Here is a 21,015-nt window from a genome sequence, read left to right on the forward strand (position 1 = left end):
ACACCCTCACACACACCCTCCCTCCTCCACACACCCTCACACACACCCTCCCTCCTCCACACACCCTCCCTCCTCCACACACCCTCCCTCCACACACACACGCACACTCTCCTCCCCACAGAGGGTGTGGAGGAGAAACCCGAGGACCCCGTGGAAGGGGCGCTTGCAGAGTCCAGGCGAACAACGTCAACACAAAACCGGGCACCAGCTTTCAGAAATGCCTTTTACAAGTAAACCCTCCTTAAGCATTATTTTCACCTACGAAACTAACTCTTGGAAATACGTTCTTGTTTTGAAAAACCACGAGGAAACACGAGAAAGGCCGCCCCAGCCCCAGCGCAGCCTCGGCCGTCAGTCTGGGGCGCACGCCTCCGCGACCCCGCGGTGTTTACAAACACGCGGCGCCACCCCCGGCAGCCGCTCGGCTGGCTCGCCGCCCGGCCTCACGCCCACGCCTCACGCCCACGCCCGCACACGCTCGAACCGGTCTCACCACCTGCCCCTCGCTTTACGAAGTGTCGTAAATCCCGTTCGCTTCAGCGTCCCCGCGGCGCCACGTACGCCCTCCGGTCCCCAGGCGCAGAGGGGGCGGGGGCGGGGGCGGGGGCCTCGGGCGCCGCGGCGGGGCGGAGGCGGCGCACGGCGATGACGCACGCGGTGCGCTCCAAGACGGCGGCAGCCACGACGCAGGGGAGGGGCGAAGGCTGCGGCAGCGTCCGGCGCGCGCACACGTTGCAGCTTCTCGCTTTCGGCGGGTTCGGAGGGGTTCGGGCGGCCGTCGGGCGCGCTGACGGGCAGCCGCGGACCCGGGGCGATGGCGACGCTCTGTCTGACCGTGAATGCAGGAGACCCTCCGCTGGGTAAGGGGCCGGGGCCGCGGACCCGCGGGGGTTGCATCAGCCCGGGAGGGTGCGGGGCGGGGAAGGTCGCCGGGCCCGGCGTGGCGCAGTGGCGGCCGCGGTCTGGGGGAGTAGGCCCGCCCTCGCCCCGAAGCGGCTCCCGGAGCAGCTGTGCGCCCCGCGCCTCCCGCCCCGCGGCGCGCCGCTCGGCTCCTGACGGCGGCTTCTCGGGCGCGGAGGGAGGCGTGGTGTGAGCCGGGCCCCCGCCTCGGACCTCTCCCCTCAGCCTGCCCTCCTCCCGCGGGCGTTGGAGATGGCTTGTCCTGCACACCCGAAGCGGCTCGTGGAAACACCGTTCGGCACTTAAAACCCCGGCGTCTTCTCGCCTCCTCTTTGAGCTTTACGCCCTCCCCCCTCCCCCCCTTCCTTAAGCTGCCTCTTCTCAGAAAAGATCTTCCATCCGCTCGACTGACTTTAGGATTCGCGGCGCTCCCGGGGAACGGGGCAGAAGACGGTAGGAGCTGAGCTGAGGTTGCGTTTATTTTTTAATTAGCGGCGGCAGAGTAATCGCTGGGACGCTCGGGTACCCTGCGGCCCCGGGGGTTGCCCTGCTCCACACCCTTGGACGCGCGCCGCGCCGGAGCGCTCGTCGGGTCTGTCACCTTCCTCGTTGCACGTTACATTCTGCTTAGATCTGATTTTTTTTTCCCTGGGACCGAGGTTCCTGGACATAGATAGCTTAGAATTCCGGCCCCCCCCCTTTTTTTTTTTTACTTTGGGAACTTACAGAAAAGAATTTAAGTAGTTTGTTAGTCTCCTGGCTGTTAATGTGTATGCATAGTATAGACTCACGAGTGCTTAAAAAAAATTTCTTTTTCTGGAATTTTATTTTTAAGTAAGCTCTGCACCAGACTTGGGCTGCAAGTCAACGGCCAACATCAGGAGTCACCTGCTCTACCGACTAAGCCAGCCAGGCGCCCCCACAAGTACTTTTTTTTTTTTTTTTTTAATGTGGGAGAAGGGCAGATCTTTATTTTTATTTTTATTATTATTTTTTATTACTTTTTTTCTAATTTTATTTATTTACTCATGAGAGACACAGAGAGAGGCAGAGACACAGGCAGAGGGAGAAGCAGGCTCCATGTAGGGAGCCCGATATTATTTTTAAAGATTTTATTTATTTATTCATGAGAGGGAGATTGAGAGGCAGAGACACAGGCAGAGGGACAAGCAGGCTCCATGCAGGGAACCCGATGTGGGACTCGTTTCCAGGTCTCCAGGATCCCACCCTGGGCGGAAGGCAGGAGCTAAATCACTGAGCCACCCGGGCCGCCCAGGGCAGATCTTTAGATGCAATTGGTCATATAGGCTTGACAAAATTACTCGTTACATTGTCAACTTCGGTGGTGTTCTGAGTCTTTTGGAATAAAACCCACAATTTAATAGCCATTTTAAATACTTTAGAGATGGTAAGGTTTTAGCATATTGGCTCCAGTAATTATGGGCTAACCTCACACACATCAATAAACTCTAAAAGAAATGGGCTTGCTCTTTGGGCTGGAAAGCACTAGGCAATGTGGTCTCGTGGTTAAAAGCGAAAACATTTGGTTCCTGGAGACCTGCGTCCAGTCCTGGTTGCCGAGCCATGGCAGGTTCCGTGTTTCGCTTCTCCCACCATTCCCTTGACTAAGAAAGGAGGAATAGATTTTTATCTACCTAGGGTTGGTTGCCAGAAGTAAATGAGACTGTAGGCAAAATTTCTGACACATTTTAGATATTCCATAGCTGTAGTTTTTACTAGTATTACTTAGAAAATCCTCCATTTCCTTAGTGCATTAATAGAACTCGGGGTCCCATTCTGACTGTTCTGGAGGAGGATTATAAAGAAATTTATTGTCATTTTGAGCTGTAGACCAGTTACAGAATATATGTATGTTTGTTTCTCCTCTCCTTTTTTAATTCGTCCCACTGTTTGATTAAAATATACACGTTTAAATCAGTACAATTGGAGGAAATCTTTAGAGAAAGAGATTGCATTACTGGAATTTCCCTGTTTTACATGCATTCAGCATGTGAAGTTTTTTTTTTTTTAATCTTAAAATAATTTCAAATTTAAAAGGTGCAAGGATAGAACAAAGTACATGTTTCCTTCTGTACCACTGGAGAGCATACTGCAGATAATGATGCTTCAACATCAGGAATCCGCCAATGTTAACAGCTCTCAAGCAAGGAAACTCTTTATGTGACTTGACAGGACCATCAAAATCAGGAAGTACACATTGATACCATTCTTCCATTTAATGCACAGACCCTATTCACATCCCAACACTAATTGTTCCAGCAACACTCTCCTTAGTACAGGGATCAAAATCCAGAATCATGGCTTTGCACCTAGTTGTCATGTCTCTCCCGTTTCTTTCATTCTGTAATGTTTCTTCAATCTTTCCTTGGCTTTCATAGCTTTGACCTCTCTGAAGACTAAAGACCACTTACTTGAATGTTCTGATCAGATCGTTTGATGTTTTCTTATGGTTATATTCAGCTACGCATCTTTGGCAAGAGTAATAAAGTGGTTCATTATTCTTCATTGCAATCCATTAACTGATGCATGAATTTGATTTTTCCTGTTACTGATGATCTAACCTCGATTACTTAAGATGGTGTCAGCCAGCTTTACACACTGCAAAGTTTTGCCTTTGCATTTACCAGGCATTTTGTGGAGAGATGCTTTGGGACCATATCCACATTCCACTCAAACCTTCCTTTACTGGTTTCTGCATCCATTGATGCTTCCTGCTTAACTTGATTATTATTAAGATGATGCCAAAAGATGACCTTCCGATTCTGCTGTTTTTTCTACATGTATTAGTTGGCATTTTTCTGTCAGAACATATTTTCCTTTACCATTAAAAAAATTCATAACAAAATGTACTCCGGTTATGGTGTGTGTTATTTACTTTTATCCTTTAATGTTAAAATTTTATTTTAAAAAATTAGTCTTGTTGAGTTATAACGTGTATTTACTAAACTTTGCTAATTTAAAATTGGCAAATATGTACAATAACCACTGCAATAATGACAGAATATTTCTCATTTTGGAAAGTTCCCTTCTGCCCCTTTGCAGTCAGTTCCCTTTCCCTATCTCTGGTCCCTGATAGCCACTGATCTGCTTTCTGTCACTATTGTTTTGTTTTTTCTAGAATTTTACATACATTGAATCATATCATGTATATTCTTTTGTATCTAGGTTAATGTTTTGGGATTCATCTATCTTGTTGCCTGTAACACCACTTCATACTCTTTATTTGCCAGTAGAATTTCATTGTAAGGATACACTACAACTAGTATCATTTACATTAGCAGTTACATTGCTACTGTTTGCCAGTGGGAGCCCCTCCAGGTTGGCCTCTGAGTCATTCTGGCATATCTGTTTGAGTATTTGCTTTCTGGCACAAAATTTTCTAGGTCTGTCTTGTACTTTCCCTGCCACAGCCCTGTTTCCAGTGGAGCTTGATATTTAGAAATCAGTATCTGGGTGCTGGTGGTCTGTGTTAACCAAATTTAAAGGGTAAAGGATTAATGAATCGATTTAGGGTATTTAGTAAGTGTTGAGAAGCAGATTATAAAGTGTTTTAGAGTTTGACTTCTGGACTGCCTTAGGCTTGCATTCAGTTCCTCAGTGCCACATATTTAGTCAAGGATTTTGGGTTCATTATTTAATCTTTACAAGCTTCAATTTCCTCTTCTGTAAAACAGAGATAAAGATGTCTACCTCTTAAGATCACTACAAAGATTAAGAATTATAATAAGGTTGTAAAACAATTTAGCATGATGCCTGGTAATCACTCAGATGCTATAAACAATAGTTTTTAAACAAGGCATTATTCTCATTTCTTGTCTCCTGTGGGAGGAAAAGATTTATTTCAAGACCCTTAAGTGGAAGCTGAACATACTCAAAATTAGCTGGACTATGCTAGTGAATAGTTTCTGGTATATTATTTCTCCAAGACTAGAAGGTTATCCTTTCTGTTTATAGACTACTGGGGAAAAAGTTTACTTCTTGCAGGACTTAATAATGGCTTGTTGAGTCATTCTTACTGCTTTACGATTCAAGTTTTTTTTTCTTTTTTTTTTATGATTCAAGTTTTAAGTACTACATTGTTAATAAAAATCTTTTCATCTCATTACTTTTAGGAGCTTTGCTGGCTGTAGAACATGTGAAAGACAACATCAGCATTTCTGTTGAAGAAGGGAAAGAGAATATTCTTCATGTGTCTGAGTAGGTACTTTTATATTTGTTTTCAGTACTGAACAGCATTTTTTAAATATTCAGAATTCAGTGTTCTCTGTTTGATATGCTAGTTGGTAGATTGTAGAGAGAAGTATGCTTTTTTCCCTCATTCTTAAAAGAAGCATATCCAGATACTTGTATTTGTCAGCAAGCTATCTGATCCCACTTATAATCTAAAAGGAACTAGAGATGTACAGAAAGTTTTTTTTTTCTTTTTACTTCTCTGTTTTCGCAGCATTCTTTTTTTTAAAAAAAAAGATTTATTTATTTATTTATTCGTGAGAAGCACACACACAGAGAGAGAGAGAGAGAGAGAGAGAGAGAGGCAGAGACACAGGCAGAGGGAGAAGCAGGCTCCATGCAAGGAGCCCGATGTGGGACTCGATCCCGGGTCTCTAGGATCACACCCTGGGCTGCAGGCGGCGCTAAACCGCTGCGCCACCGGGGCTGCCCTTTTCACAGCATTCTACAATGAGCATATATTGTATGTTTTTGATGTATGGAAGATTAAACGTCTTTTTTTTCTGGAACCCACTGAGAAGAATAAAAAAGAACTGGAATAGGAGATATTATTAATCTTAATTTTAGTTTAATGAAACAAATAGGCACAACCTGGTTTCAGATTCTTTTTTTTTTAATTTTTTTTTTTAATTTATTTATGATAGTCACAGAGAGAAAGAGAGAGAGAGAGGCAGAGACATAGGCAGAGGGAGAAGCAGGCTCCAGGCACCAGGAGCCCGATGTGGGATTCGATCCCGGGTCTCCAGGATCACGCCCTGGGCCAAAGGCAAGCGCCAAACTGCTGTGCCACCCAGGGATCCCCTCAGATTCTTTTAAGAATACTTTACCACGTGTTAAAATCTGAACCAAATTAGAAGAAGTTTTCAAGGGTATTCTCGAGCAGGATACAGATTTGAAATGTGTTTAAAAGATCAATAATAATAAAAAAAAGATCAATAATAAACTGACAAAAAGACTTACATTGAGAAAGGGGCAAGATCCACAAAAACACATACTCAGACACACTCTTCTACTCCTCATCTTCCCCTTCCTCCCACTGTAGTTGTATCATAATTTTTTTTTTTTTTTTTTTAAGATTTTTATATTTATTCATGACAGAGAGAAAGGCAGAGACACAGGCAGAGGGAGAAGCAGGCTCCATGCAGGGAGTCTGATATGGGACTCGATCCTTGGACTCCAGGATCACACCCAAGGCGGCGCTAAACCGCTGAGCCACCGGGGCTGCCCCTGTATCATAATTTTGGTTCCACTGCCGTTCAGTGTTTACACTGTAATGACCCCGTAAGTTTTATTCACTGCTGAGCCACATACTATGATTAGTTTGTGTATACAACTTTTACTTTTCCATGGAATAATTGTTTGTTTGCTTTGTTCTCTTCTAAAACCTCTCTGATTCCTGATCTTTTTTATATTACTTCAGTAGTTTGTAGGAATATTTTCTTGTGATTCAGTATTCTGAAATTTCACAGTAATATGCTCTGGTATGGGTCTGTTTTGTTGTTGTTAAGATTTTATTTTTAAGTAATCTCTACATCTGGTGTGGAGTTTGAACTCACAACCCCGAGATCAAGAGTCACCTGTTCTATTGACTGAGCCAGCCACATGCCCTATGTGGGTCTATTTTTAATCTGTTTCACTGGGTACTTGGTCCCCTTTGAATGTGAAAATTTGGAGAACCTTCTTTTTTGGAAAATTTAAAAAATTTTATCTTTGATGTTTTTTTCTTCCTTTTTCTGATCTTAAATGGATGTTGGGATTAAGTATCACCTTCATTATCCATCTATTTTTTCTTTACTTTCTGGAGAGTTCTTCACTTTATCATCCTGTTTTTTTTTTTTTTTTTCCTAACTGAGCTATCTCTGCTATTATATTTTTAGTATTTAAGAGTGTTTTTTTTTTTAATTTTTTGAGTACTGCTTTTACAGTATCCTGTTCTTGTTTTATGACTGCAATATATTTTTCATTGTTTAAAGGAAATTTATTTATTTACTTTTTAAATTTTCTTTCCCTTAATTTGTCCAAGTTGTATTTTCCATGTGTTTATTTTGGTTACTATCTTTCAAGTTAAAAGCTTCCTTCAAATATTTGATAACTCCTGATGACCTCCTCAGATTTTGATTGGAATTTAAAGCTGTTTACAAGTTCTGACCTTACATCTGACAAAGATGTGTTAGCTTTGAGCATACTTTGGGATGGACTGAGCATCAGAGCGAACTTCTGATGTTATATCCTTAGTTATTTCTTCTTAGACCAATCAGATTATTCAGTGAAGACTTTCAGTCTCCTGTTTGGAAGGTAAAGAATTGATGCCAGAACAATTTGAGAGCTGAGGGTGGGAAGAAGGCTAGGGATCTCAGCATCTGGTATGTATACACACACATTCATTCTCCCAGTTACCTGCATAACCCAGCTCACAGCTATGCCAGATTTCCCCCAGTTGAGAGACCCTTTGTTTTACTCCTTAGAAAATAAAGCTTCAGTTTTTGCCAAGATTGAGTAAGGGGAGCAGTTGAGCAAAGCAGAATAGGGTCTGATGGATTCTGTTTCCCACTCCTTAGACTTTCCACCACCCCTCCTTGTTTTAGCCCCAGTTCACTCTCACGTCCATTGATTCATGTCTTCCATGGATTCTAAAATTCAGGTTGGTTGGTTTTCAGCTTTGTCCACTGCCCACTTAAAATCCAGTTTCTTCAGACCTGTTGAATCCATCTGCTGTCTAGCTTCTTTTTTTTTTGTCTAGCTTCTTAAACTGTATTGTTACTGTTTCTTCTCCTTAGTCTCTTTTTCCTTATGGGTGTGTGTCTTTTAAAAAAATAAATTTGGGGGTAGCCTGGGTGGCTCAGCGGTTTAGTGCCGCCTTCACCCAGGGCGTGATCCTGGAGGCCCAAGATTGAGTCCCACATCGGGCTTCCTGCATGGAGCCGCTTCTCCCTCTGCCTGTGTCTCTGCCTCTCTCTCTGTCTCTGTCTCTGTATCATGAATAAATAAATAAAATCTTTAAAAACAAATAATTTTTTACAGAACAATTTTGATGGGATTTGATCTGTACTGTACCTGGAAGTTGATGCAACCAGCCTCTATGAGTGTATATCCTTGACTTCTCTCCTTTGATTTATTTTAAATCACTGTTCTTGCTACCCCAGTTATATTTTCGTATTTTCACCATTGAATAAATAGAAGGACAAAGCTTTATAGATAGTTCACTCTGAACTGAATTGTTGAATTTAGCTGAACATTCAGAACAGAATAAATTAGATTTTTTTTAACTGTAGTGGTAAATACATGGTAAACATAAGGTTTATATTTTTATAGTTCTTTGTAAGTCTCATAACTCCTACTGATTTGCTAGAGCTATGGTAATATTTTATCTCATGCTTATGTTCTAGGAATGTGGTATTCACAGACATAAATTCCATACTTCGCTACTTGGCTCGAGTTGCAACCACAACTGGGCTCTATGGCTCGAACCTTCTGGAACATACTGAGGTAAGAAGTGAATTTTTCCTTAGGTTTGTTTTGCTTTGATTTATGCTTCTGTTCTTCTGGGAATTTTATTTTATTGTTGGCTTATGTGCTATTATTCTGTGTAAGGATATTAATGGAGTTTAGTGATAGACCTAGCTAAGAAAGTCTCCTCTTTTTTTAATTTTCAGAGGAAAAAATCAAACCTCATAGCTCCTAAGTTTGAACTTTTTTTCCCCCCTCTAAGTTTGAACTTTAAATCCCATACAAGCTGTTTGGTTGTGTCAGTGAGTACTGTCTTCTTCCTAGATTCCTGGAGTTTCAAAGCTGGATATGACTGTGTAGATCATCTTCTGCAACTCCCTTAACTTTACAGATGAGGCAGCAGGCCTAGACAAGTTAAGAGGTTTTCCCAGGGTCACACTCATAGTTTGGATCTCCTTTTCCTTTCTAGGTATATACTCTAATTACAGCAGCTGTAGATTAACTTCCAGTAGTCTGTTTCCAGTTACTTGTTTGTATTCAGCTCCAAGTCTCCTGAATTTTATAAAATTAAATATATAAGGAATAGTTTCCTAGGTATTTACTTTTAAATTTTGCAGGTGGATGAATCTGTTTGGCTAGGAATCACCTATTTGTTTTGATTAAGTGGGTTATTCCTTCCTGCTGCCAGTTCTCAAATCTTTTTTCTTTTTCTTACCTGAAGTGCCCCTCTGTATCTCTGCAGAAAACAAAAAACCCACAGAACTAGAGCAATGAAATTTGTTTTTTAAAATGCCAATATAGATATCACGTAAATTAAATGCACATAATGGCAAATTCTATAATTTGAGGTAAGATAGGCATGGTTCTGAGGTCATTTGCTTAAATCTAAACCTTGAGGTGTGCATTTCTTTTCTATTATGTCCACAGATTGATCACTGGTTGGAGTTTAGTGCTACAAAATTGTCTTCATGTAATTTGTTTACTTCTGCAATCAACGAGCTCAATCATTGCCTATCTCTGAGAACATACTTAGTTGGAAATTCCTTGAGCTTAGCAGATTTATGTGTTTGGGCCACCCTAAAAGGTATCAGTTATTCTTTCTGAAGAATGCTCTCTTTTTATTACTTGATATTTTGCTGAATATGTATGCATATTTCTACATATATACATATGTATATATCTGTGTATGTGTGAGAGAGAGAGAGGGTGGGTTGTGTATATAGAAAGAGAATCATTTAGGACTTCCTTGGAAACAGATGACTGCCTTGGCTGTTTTATTCCTGTCCAGGTACAGGAATTCCCAATCCTTTGCTGTCACAAGAGGTCATCTCTCTCTCACTAACCCAGCTCCCTTCTGCTTGTAAAGCTGACCTTGGTCCTGCTTAAAGAAGCCCTTATCCCATTTTTATCAGCACCTCTCCTGTCTCAGCCATTCCTTTATTCCAGGCATTGTTGTCTCTGATTACTTGATAGGGGTGTCTGTATGTTTGAGGAATGGTGTGGAGTGTTTCCTCTTGGAGGTCACAAAATCTTTTTTTTTTTTTTTTTTAAGATTTTATTTATTTATTCATGATAGACATAGAGAGGCAGAGGGAGAAGCAGGCTCCATGCGGGACCCAATCCCGGGACTCCAGGATCGCGCCCTGGGCCAAAGGCAGGCGCTAAACTGCTGAGCCACCCAGAGATCCCATGAATTCTTTTTTCTATGACTTGTTGGCAACAGGATGAGATTATAGGATTGATGAGAGATATAAACAGGACTTGAATTTTGTTAATTTTCTTTAAAAAAAATAAAAAGCAAAAATGCCAGATTTTATCATTCTTTAAATCTGCGTTTTATGGTTTGTTTTTTTAATGTTGTGTATACTATTTTTGTGGCTAAAACTTCTCCAAACTCAATTACATTGTTAATAATAACCAACATAAAATGAAGGTCTTTTCTGATTAGATGTTTTCATGTATAGGTTTGATATTTTTGTCTTTTTTAAAATTTTTGACTTAAATATTCATGAAAGGAAGATAATATCTTAAGGATGTAACTTTGTGATATTAAAGAATTAAATTTTCCTTCAGTGCCTGCTTTTGATATTACTTCTGAAGAAATGAGCTCCATCTTGATCTTGATTTCTATTTTTTTTTCTAGTTGACCTACTTAAAGCCTTTCCTTCATTGTGAGATATGGTATTGGCCTTATACTGGGGGTGTGGTGGTGGTGAGGGCAGGATGTAATATTCACTTCAGTGAGTTGAACTGCAGAAATATTTTTAACTTACTTTTGTCCTGTAAAGCATATTAAAGTATTAGAAAACATTTAAATGTATACCTAGATTGTAAATTTTTTATTATAGAAGCACATCTTTTTTTTTTTTTTTCCTTTTAAAGTCGGCTCCATGCCCAACATGGGGCTTGGACTGAAGACCCTGGGATTAAGAGTCATGTGCTCTATGGACTGAGCCAGCCAGGCACACCTATGGAAGCACAACTTTAGGCCATCTCATTTACTTAAATTATTTTATTTATTTATTTATTTATTTATTTATTTATTTATTTATTTATTTATTTAATTTATGATAGTCACAGAGAGAGAGAGAGGCAAAGACACAGGCAGAGGGAGAAGCAGGCTCCATGCACCGGGAGCCCGACATGGGATTCGATCCCGGGTCTCCAGGATCGCGCCCTGGGCCAAAGGCAGGCGCCAAACCGCTGTGCCACCCAGGGATCCCTCATTTACTTAAATTAACCACAGCTAGAACTTTGCTTATAAAGTTGTGGATTTATTGAATGGTTTTAAAATTATATTTGTTATTAGGAAATGCTGCATGGCAGGAACAGTTGAAACAGAACAAAGCTCCAGTGCACATAAAACGCTGGTTTGGCTTTCTCGAAGCCCAGCAGGCCTTCCAGTCTGTAGGTACCAAGTGGAACATTTCAGCGACCAAAGCTAAAGTGGTAAGCTTTTTTAATGCTGATATCTTAGTCTGTTTGAGACCGTAGAGCAGAATAGAAAATTATTCCTATTCGTAGTTAATTTTTTTTCATATGTGAAAAGGAATCTTTTTGGAAAGAACTTCAGAATCTGTTAAGTCTTGGCTTCCTTTAACTGTTTAACTTCATAAAGCTTTAATCTTTGTAATTATGTGTCTAAAATATTATGATCATCCAGTGTATGTCTCTTAGGAAATCCAAACTCAAAGTAACTAAAATCTCATTATTTATAGCTATATGACGAATTTTTCTTCCCACTCTACTGTTTGTTCATTTTTGACCTTTGAGTCTTGGGCTTCTGCAGAGCCTTTTTGTTGATTCTCTATGAGAATGTGATATAGAGTCCAGTACAAAAGGTTCTCTTCCCCAGCCAGAGTTTATCTATTATGATCTGTTTCACACATAAAGTTTTTGAAAGGTTTTCCAATGCAGTAAAATTTGAAAACTACTCCCTGCTTGGACAAAGACACCACAGTCCAGTCAGTGGTTTTGGCTAAAAATCGTCACTCACCCTTCACCATTTTTCCCATGTAATTAGTCACCAAGTTTTCTTCTTTTCATACCTATCGATAATGTTTTCTGTCTCAGTTACTACTGGTTTTTATTGAAGCCTCCTTACCCCCTGCTTGATTTAATACCATAATCTCATCCAAAGTCTTTCTCTTTTCTAGTTCAGCCTCTGCATTGTCCTGGGTATCGTTTTATTTATTTATTTATTTATTTATTTATTTATTTATTTATTTATTTATTTATTTAAATTTTTTAATTTATTTATGATAGAGAGAGAGAGCGAGAGAAAGGCAGAGACATAGGCAGAGGGAGAAGCAGGCTCCATGCACCGGGAGCCCGATGTGGGATTTGATCCCCAGTCTCCAGGATCACACCCCGGGCCAAAGGCAGGCGCTAAACCGTTGCGCCACCCAGGGATCCCCTGGGTATCGTTTTAGAAAATGCAAATAAATGGTATCGTTACTCCTGGGATTTCCTCCCTGCCTAAAACCTAAAAGCACGTTTTTAAGGGGCTTCATATTTTGGGCCTTGGCAACAGTTTCAGCTTCCTTGCCCACCCATTCCGCGTGCATTTCTAACTTTTCATGAGCAATCATATTGCCTTTGTGTTTTACTTGTGCTGTTGTTCCTTTTCTTAGAATGAAGACTCTTACAGATTCTGCATTGGATATATTTCCATGTATTTTTTTAAGGTCCAACTTGATTCTGACCTCCTTTTAAGCTTTCCCTGATGACTTTAGAGGCTGTTGGTTAACTTCAACTGACTGCTTTAACAGCACTCTGTAAATATATATGTATATTTCTATTAGCAGTATTTGGTTTTATTTACATCCTTCCCAAGGTTTTGGGTCCTCAAGTGCAAGGACAGCGTTCTAGTCATCATTTGTCTCATAACCGTCCCTCACACATAGTGGCTACTGAGTATTTGTTGAATGAATGTATTCTTAAACATTTAATGATAGAACTGTATTTGTTGTTTCTGTTCTGCTTTTCAGACACCTGAGAAAAAACAAGATGTTGGGAAATTTGTTGAGCTTCCAGGTGCTGAGATGGGAAAGGTTACTGTCAGATTTCCTCCAGAGGCTAGTGGGTAAGAAAATGTAACTTGTAATTACAGTGGAATAATATTTAGTGGAAAAGCGTAGAGATCAATACTTTTAATATTTCTAGATTGCTAATATAGAAGAAAATAAAATTTTGATGATGGGAATCAAAATTCTAAACATCTTAATAGTCTTATTGACAATTAATGTTAATGTATTAAATTTGTAGTTTTAGCTTATTAATTAGATAATGTTATTTTATCCCAGAGAGAACTTTAAATAGAAAAATATCCATAAATAGCCTTAAGTATTGTTTACATTTTGAGATTTTTAGGCTCTCATTTAATAAGGTTTGTATTTGTACCTGGAGCAGTCCTTTAAGCAAAAGTTATGATAGAATTATTTTTTACTTACTTATTTTTCCTTTTCTGGAATAAAGATAGGGGCCTCCTGAAAAGCCTATTCCTTTTCAGTTCTTTCTATTGTCAGCAGGTTTCCTAGCCCCTTTTCACTTTGGGCATCAATAGAAAATAATAACATTTGAATAGTTGTTTAGAGAAATAGATTGTTCTGGCTGGCAGCTACCAGCCTGGGGCTGCCTGGGGCTTTGCCCAGCATTGCCCAAGGCTGAGGGGAGTCCACATTTTCACATGCGTCAGCTTCTCTGCGCATGCTGGACAAGCTTTGTAATAACACCCTTCCAGTGATAGTAATACAATACAATGGCTGTTATTAAGGTGATTAGCCTCAGGAACTTAACCATTAGGAAAGTATTATGCCATATTTGGTGAGATGATTTTGTTTCCGCAAGGTTTTTTTTTTTTTTTAAGATTTTATTTACTTATTCATTCATGAGAGACAGAGAGAGAGAGAGGCAGAGACACAGGCAGAGGGAGAAGTAGGCTCCATGCAGGGAGCCCAGTGCAGGACCCGATCCCGGGTCTCCAGGATCACGCCCTGGGCTGAAGGCAGCGCTAAACCGCCAAGCCACCCAGGGATCCCCTCTGCAAGTTTTTTAATTTTAGATTTTGTTTTCTTTAGCTAAATTCTTAGCCATTTGTGATGAGTGGAATGTGTAGGCAATGGGAAGTAGCAGATAAGGAAAAAAACATTTTAACTGTGTTTAATAGTTCTCCACAAACTTTTCATAAGTGCCATTGACAGGAACATCAGTTTTAGGATTCCACATTTTCTCTCTACTTTTTTAAGTTTGTTGTTCTAGGCAGTGAGGTAAAGGATAGAAGGAACTAACTAATTTCTAGTGTACTAGAGTACGTTTGTCTGCTGTAATTATGTCAATTTCAGAGACCATGCTTTTGGCCAAATACAGTTTTGGGACTTAGAATATAAATTGGTATTCAGGTGTTTTTTATTTTTTTAATTTTTTTTTGTTTTTGTTTTACTATTCATAATTTTTATCTTATCCCTTTATACTACAAAGAATTTTTAAAGTTTTTTTTTTTTTTTAAGATTTTATTTTTAGGTAATCTCTACACCCGGCATGTGGCTTTAAATTTACACCCTTTAGGTGAAGAGTTGCATGCTCTACCAACTGAGCCAGCCAGGCTCCCTCTTTTAATTTTTCTTTTTAGTCATTTTATTTGTCTGTGTCTTTCATGAAAGGGCAGAAGGCTTGACTTTTGTCCTTTTCCTTATTCTTAGCTGACATATATAGCATCTCTTATGTACAGGTATTACCAAGCATTGTACAGTGTTTTAATTCTAACAGCCCTGTGAGGAAAGCACTTTAATATCTGCATTTTACAAATGATTTCAGAAACTGATAAATATTTTGGTAATTTGCCAAACTCAAACTTGTGTTATCTGGCTCTAGAGTCCATTTGACTTAAAATTCTGCCTATGTCTGTTATGTGTGGCAGAAACCTAATTTGGTATTTGTACTGAAAGTAGCATACATCTTTTCTTTGGCTAATCTGATACAAGTTTTCTCTTGAGCTGATTATTTTAGTTCCCTGGTGAATATTTTATAGTCCTGCTAGCTTTCTTGGCCTCATAGAATTGTTAGAACCACATACATTTCAGATTCAGAAATAAAATCTTTAGCATAATGGTTTGATTTCCTCACCCTCCTAAATTAATTCCTTTATATAAAGCCAAGCACACTAACTGTCACATAATATGGGTAGTGATTAGTGTCAGTGATTATTAGTTTGTTGGGTTTTTCCCCTCTTTCTAATAATGATGGGTATAGCATGATACAGGTATAACTTTCAAAAAAGACTGCAGAAAGTATTACTGTTTCTTTCTTGGAACTCACAGTCATTTATTTTATTTTTGGCAAACATTTTGTTTTTAGAATAGTTTTAATATACAGAAATAATGTAGTCCAAAATGTTCCCACACACATTGCACCCAGTTATCTGTAACCCAGTTATTTGTTAACATCTTACACTAGTGTGGTACCTTTGTCACAACTGGTGAGCCATTACTGATATATTATTACTATTACTAAACTCCATACTTTTTTTGGAGTTCATTTGTTTTTCCCTAATGTCCTTTTTCTGTTTTAGAATCTCATCTGGGAAACCAGTAACAGCCTTTTATTTTATGCAGAAAGTTTTGAATAACCCTAAATGCATTACTTTGTACTTGTCTGTGTTAACCTGTGCATAGAAATATTTGTTAACATTGAGTCATCAATCTAGAATGCTGCAGGAATTTTAAAACATGGATTGATTTAAAAATTGATGTGAAGATTTACAAGGAGTTGTATTTTCCCCTCCCCTGTTGACAACAGTTGAGATCAGGTTGGCATGAAACTAGGAGACTAGCACAGTGGGACCGTGGCTGTCATTATTAGGGGAAACTGGTAAAAATTCGTGAGAACTGATTATTAAAACTTCCTTGTTTCATGCCATGTTTGCTGCCTAGGAGAGGGTACTTTCAACAATGGTGGCATAGGATACTGTTTTTTACACACTTCACTGATAGAGGAGAATGATGATACAGAATATTATCAACAGTGCCTGTGACATATTTTATTCCTTGTAATTACCAACTGCTTGTAGGAACAGAATAGTGTTTTCATAGATTGTGATTCATGGAGCATTGGTACTGGAATGTCCTTTAGTTAAAATCCTTTTATGTTGGCTTCTGAGAAAACTGATGTTTTGAGAAGTATGTGGCTCTTGTGCAGCCTCCTTATCCTCATGTGCCCTTTCATGGAGTCCTTATATGGCAGTGGTGACCTCAGAGATGCCTCTCGCTGGCCTGCGTGAGGTGGGTGCTCAGTTTTCAGTAGCACCAAGTCTTAGTGAAGAAGATGCACTCCTGAGTAACACTGGAAGCCGTTTTGGAAGCAATATTCCTCTAACTAAATGACTAGTCATTTCCTCTATAAGAAAAAAGATTTTCTCCTTAAGATTGTTTTGTTTTTGTTTAGTTTTTTTCCTCAAGGTTGTAATGTTGACAAATAACTTGTCCCTTTGTGAGATTTTACGTATAAAATTGTTTCTTGTGATTATTTTATAAATGTTGTAGTCTTTTTCTTCCTGTGAGGGTCAGATTTTCTATCGCAGTACTTTTTTATTAGAAAATAAAATATGACTGGAGTATCAACTAGAAGGATTTTTGTTTAGTTCTCATCTCCTCAAAAAGGTTAAGTTTAAGTATTTAGCTAAAACATGTTAATGAGTTTCTTTGTGAAATGTTTTTGTTTTAGTTACTTACACATTGGGCATGCAAAAGCTGCTCTTCTGAACCAGCACTACCAGGTTAACTTTAAAGGGAAACTGATCATGAGATTTGATGACACAAATCCTGAAAAAGAAAAGGAAGATTTTGAGAAGGTAATTAAAGGTGTAGTGATGACCCTTTGTCAGAAAAGTTAATTAAAATTAGTTGGTGACCTGATACCTTCATGGTATGAGAGTAAATTTTGTTCTTGTAGTTGCTTATTTCCTTCATCTGTATATTCTGTGTCTGAGACCTAAATCAAGCAATATTGAGCTCCCATACCAAAAAACTTCAATTTGTTTTTTTCTTCCTCAATTGTATAATTTACCAAAATGTGCTATATTTTTCTGTAAGTACCAATTTCTTAAATGAATTGGTCATTAGAGGCAGGTTTCCGTTTTGTCATATAATTGTAAGTATATGAATGAAACAAGCACTAAGTAGGCATTGGAAAATTGGGGAAATTTCCTAGTCTCATTTATCCTCTTTATTCAGAAGTACTGCAATATATTCAAAGAGAGGGCAAATGAATGTCAGTATGACCAATAATAACCAGTTTTCCAGAGTAAATGAAAAGCTGCATCATGAGATCAGCTTTCTCAGCTGAAAATTTGGAGACTAGTATAATGAATATCTTTTTTTTCCTTGTCTGATCTAATATACAACTTGCACAACCATTTTCAGGCTTTTTTTTTTTTTTTTTTTTTTTTTGTGTGTGTGTGTGTGTGTGTGACTGATGGTGTATTATTACATTTACCCAAATGCAGTATCAAGGATTGCAAATACACAAGAAAATGCAAAAGATAAGTTGATGGTTATTTTGGATTATTTTTGCAGGTTATCTTGGAAGATGTTGCAATGTTGCATATCAAACCAGATCAATTTACTTACACCTCGGATCATTTTGAAACTATAATGAAATATGCAGAGAAGCTAATTCAGGAAGGGAAGGCTTATGTGGATGATACTCCTGCTGAGCAGATGAAAGCAGAACGTGAACAGAGGATAGAATCCAAGCATAGAAAAAACTGTAAGGCACATTTAGTGTTTTGTATTTTAATCGATGAGCTTCTATTCTGCCTCTTTAGTAGAACAAGATTTATATGAAAGATGCTGGTTTGAGACCTTTGGGAATATAATTCATGTATTAATTCATCACAGATTTCTTTTTTCTTTGTCATCTTCACATAGTTCTTGGCATCACAACCACATGCAAAATGTGTGTGCCATCTTTTGCATTGTATTCATTCCATTTGAATGGTTACTTCTGCAACTTTTTGTAGTTCTCCAAAAGAGAACTTAGTCTTTCTATAAAATATTTGATGATCATGTTATTAGACCCAAATCTTTTTAGCATGTGGGTAAATGTGAATATAATATTTAAACTTGGTATTATTCTATATCTCAGAAGTATTACTTAATGAAAAAGCATATCTTTCTTATTCATTACTTGTCCCTTGAACTACTAAATAGGGCTATTTTCATTCCACAGTTATAGTGCCATAATTTCCACAATACTGTATTTAAATCTTGTTTTTTATGATTTTATTTATTCATGAGAGACACAGGGAGAGGGAGAAGCAGGCTCCATGCAGGGAACCTGACATGGGACTTGATCCAGGGTTTCCAGGATCAGGCCATGGGCTGAAGGCGGTGCTAAACCGCTGAGCCACCCAGGCTGCCCAATACTGTATTTAAATCTTGGGAAGTGTATAGTAAATTCAGATAGTTACGGAAGTCTTTATCTTCTTTTTAAAGTTTTCCTACATTTTTTTTTTTCTACATGTTCAAAGATAGTTAACAACTGTACTTTAAGACCTCATTTGATTTTTTGAGGGCAGGTAAAGTTTCCATTATATCTTAAGGAGCTTCCACGGAGAATCATTATGTTATTTCTTTCCTACCACATGGGGCAGGTTTTTCAGTATTCTCACACAAATAGAACTATAGCCACTTGGAACATAGAATTCTTTTTTTCTGGGATTAAACTTGTGCCATTGTTTTCTGTGATCTCTCATGTTTTTTGATCCAAGAGTCTTCTGCTTTCCACTAGAATGACTGACAGGGCTTTCAGGGAGCCCAAGGGTCAGGCTCATAGCCCAAGCTGGGTTCTTTACCTGGTGGTGCGCTGTAGTGCTGATGTCCTGTGGATCAGGCCAGTCTGGCCTTCCCCTGGGCATTAGGTGGCAAAGGGACAGAATGCTTCTGCCTCAAATGCAGTGTTAAATTTGAGGGGGTCAAGGGCTGGCCAGTTGTGTCTTGGGAAAATGAGAAATGCAGGATGAGAAAAACCTTCAGGCCTCATGGTTTTCTCTCTTGCCCTTAATCAGTACTTCATCAGTGGAATGTATTGATTTGACTTCTGAAAACATATTTATAGAATATACTTCGTAAATGTTTTGTGAGACTTACTCATAAAAAAATAATGCATTTATTCTTCATACCAGATGTTAGAACTATTATAGTACTTTTAAACAAGTGGGGTGTACGTATAATTTACAAGTAGAATATGAACATTGGTAACAAATTATGGGACTATTAAAATAATTTGAATTCAACTAGATTAGTAATACATTAGATAAACTATAATATAATTATCATTTTATAGCTGTTGAGAAGAATCTGCAGATGTGGGAAGAAATGAAAAAAGGAAGCCAGTTTGGTCAGTCCTGTTGTCTTAGAGCAAAAATTGACATGAGTAGTAATAATGGATGTATGAGAGATCCAACACTTTATCGCTGTAAAATTCAGCCACATCCAAGAACTGGAAATAAATACAAGTGAGTATGTCTCTTTAATTATGCTCGGTAGCCTACTATGATTTTGCTTTGATGAGATGATCTCTATAAAACACAGAGTAGATGCAGAACAGTCAGGAGACCTGGATCTTTGTTCATCCACAGATTAATAACTTGGTACAGCATGTAACCTAATCTCTTGGCCTGTTTACTCACCTGTTGATTAGGATTATGCTAGTTTAATTCTAAGATCCCTTTCATCTTATAAAAGTCCTTCAGTCTGCCTAAAGTTGCTTTTTATGTATTGATTAGGTTTACTGTAGTGTGTATCTTTAGGAGAAGACCTTTCTCTTCCTCTCATGAACTTGGATTCTGCTGGGCATAAACTGATTCACAAAAGTAAATCGAAAATCTACAGAAATTTAAACAACATAAGGAAGTATCATATGTCTTTTGTCTAGTTTTGATTAGTAGTTTTTTGTGTGGGTTTTCAGTTAATGATTTTTTTCTTTAAACGAGTTCCCCTCCCATGTTAATTTACTTTCATAAAGTAGAATATATTTTTTATACTTTGAAGAAGCCTACTACATATAAATGCTGAATCAACACTTTTGAAGAGATTAGGGAATGTAAATAGTAACCTGTTTAGCTAATGTAACTTTCTTTAAACTTGTGGATGTAGTTGTGTGTGTCCATATACAGACATTCACCTTATATATATGGCTACAGGTGTCTATGTTAGTCTTTCCTTTTTAACAGAACTTTTTCCTTATTTTATTAAGTAAATACTTTGAATACATTTGGAAAAATGAATTTGGATACCCATTTTTACACATTTTCAGTATCAAATAATTGCCAAACATAATAGAGTAGTATTTTAATGAAGTATCCTAAAAATTAGAAGACATGATGCAGTATTTTGTTTGTTAAAATTCAAAGTGTTTGTGTGTTCTGTGCATTATTTTAATCACGAATTGTTTTAAGACTATTCCATCATGAATGAAATTTTAATTAATGTTTTTTTTCTCTCCTATTTATCAGAGAAGGAAATGCTTTGTTCTTAAATTCATTTAATTACAGGAGATTTAAGCTTTGGCATTTACTCAAGTGTGAGATTAATTAAGATATTAAAAAGCTAAAAATTCTCTTGAATTAAGATGTACAGTTGACTCTTAAACAAGGCAAGGAGTCAGGATGCTGACTCCCCCTATGCAGTGAAAAATCTATATAACTTTTGATCCCCCAAAATTTAATAGCCTCCTGTTGACCAGGAGCCTTACTGATAACATAAACACCAAGTTAGCACATATTTTGTATGTTATATATATTATATATTTTACTCAAAATAAGTCAGAGAAAATGTTATTTAAAAAATCATAAGAACACATTTGTAGTACTGTACTGTATTTATAAAAATCCATGTATCAGTGGACCCATGCAGTTCT

General features: G+C 38.4%; 1 protein-coding gene across 2 annotated transcripts in view; it reads left to right on the forward strand.

Moving 5' to 3' along the window:
* The first annotated feature begins 682 nt into the window (after positions 1 to 682).
* Positions 683 to 21,015, forward strand: part of EPRS1 (glutamyl-prolyl-tRNA synthetase 1) — a 69,102-nt gene continuing 48,769 nt past the window's right edge. Inside the window, exons 1-9 of one of the 2 annotated variants that reach the window (XM_077886893.1) lie at positions 683 to 860; positions 5,034 to 5,118; positions 8,538 to 8,637; positions 9,526 to 9,682; positions 11,408 to 11,547; positions 13,089 to 13,183; positions 16,819 to 16,945; positions 17,670 to 17,862; positions 19,441 to 19,612. In XM_077886893.1, coding sequence (XP_077743019.1) covers positions 815 to 860; positions 5,034 to 5,118; positions 8,538 to 8,637; positions 9,526 to 9,682; positions 11,408 to 11,547; positions 13,089 to 13,183; positions 16,819 to 16,945; positions 17,670 to 17,862; positions 19,441 to 19,612 — 1,115 coding nt within the window. In that variant the 5' untranslated portion in view covers positions 683 to 814. The remainder of the gene's footprint in view (positions 861 to 5,033; positions 5,119 to 8,537; positions 8,638 to 9,525; positions 9,683 to 11,407; positions 11,548 to 13,088; positions 13,184 to 16,818; positions 16,946 to 17,669; positions 17,863 to 19,440; positions 19,613 to 21,015) is intronic. The other variant, XM_077886894.1, reaches the window with a different exon arrangement.

The sequence above is a fragment of the Canis aureus genome, chromosome 38 (assembly GCF_053574225.1).
Source record: "Canis aureus isolate CA01 chromosome 38, VMU_Caureus_v.1.0, whole genome shotgun sequence".
NCBI classification, from domain to species: Eukaryota; Metazoa; Chordata; class Mammalia; order Carnivora; family Canidae; genus Canis; species Canis aureus.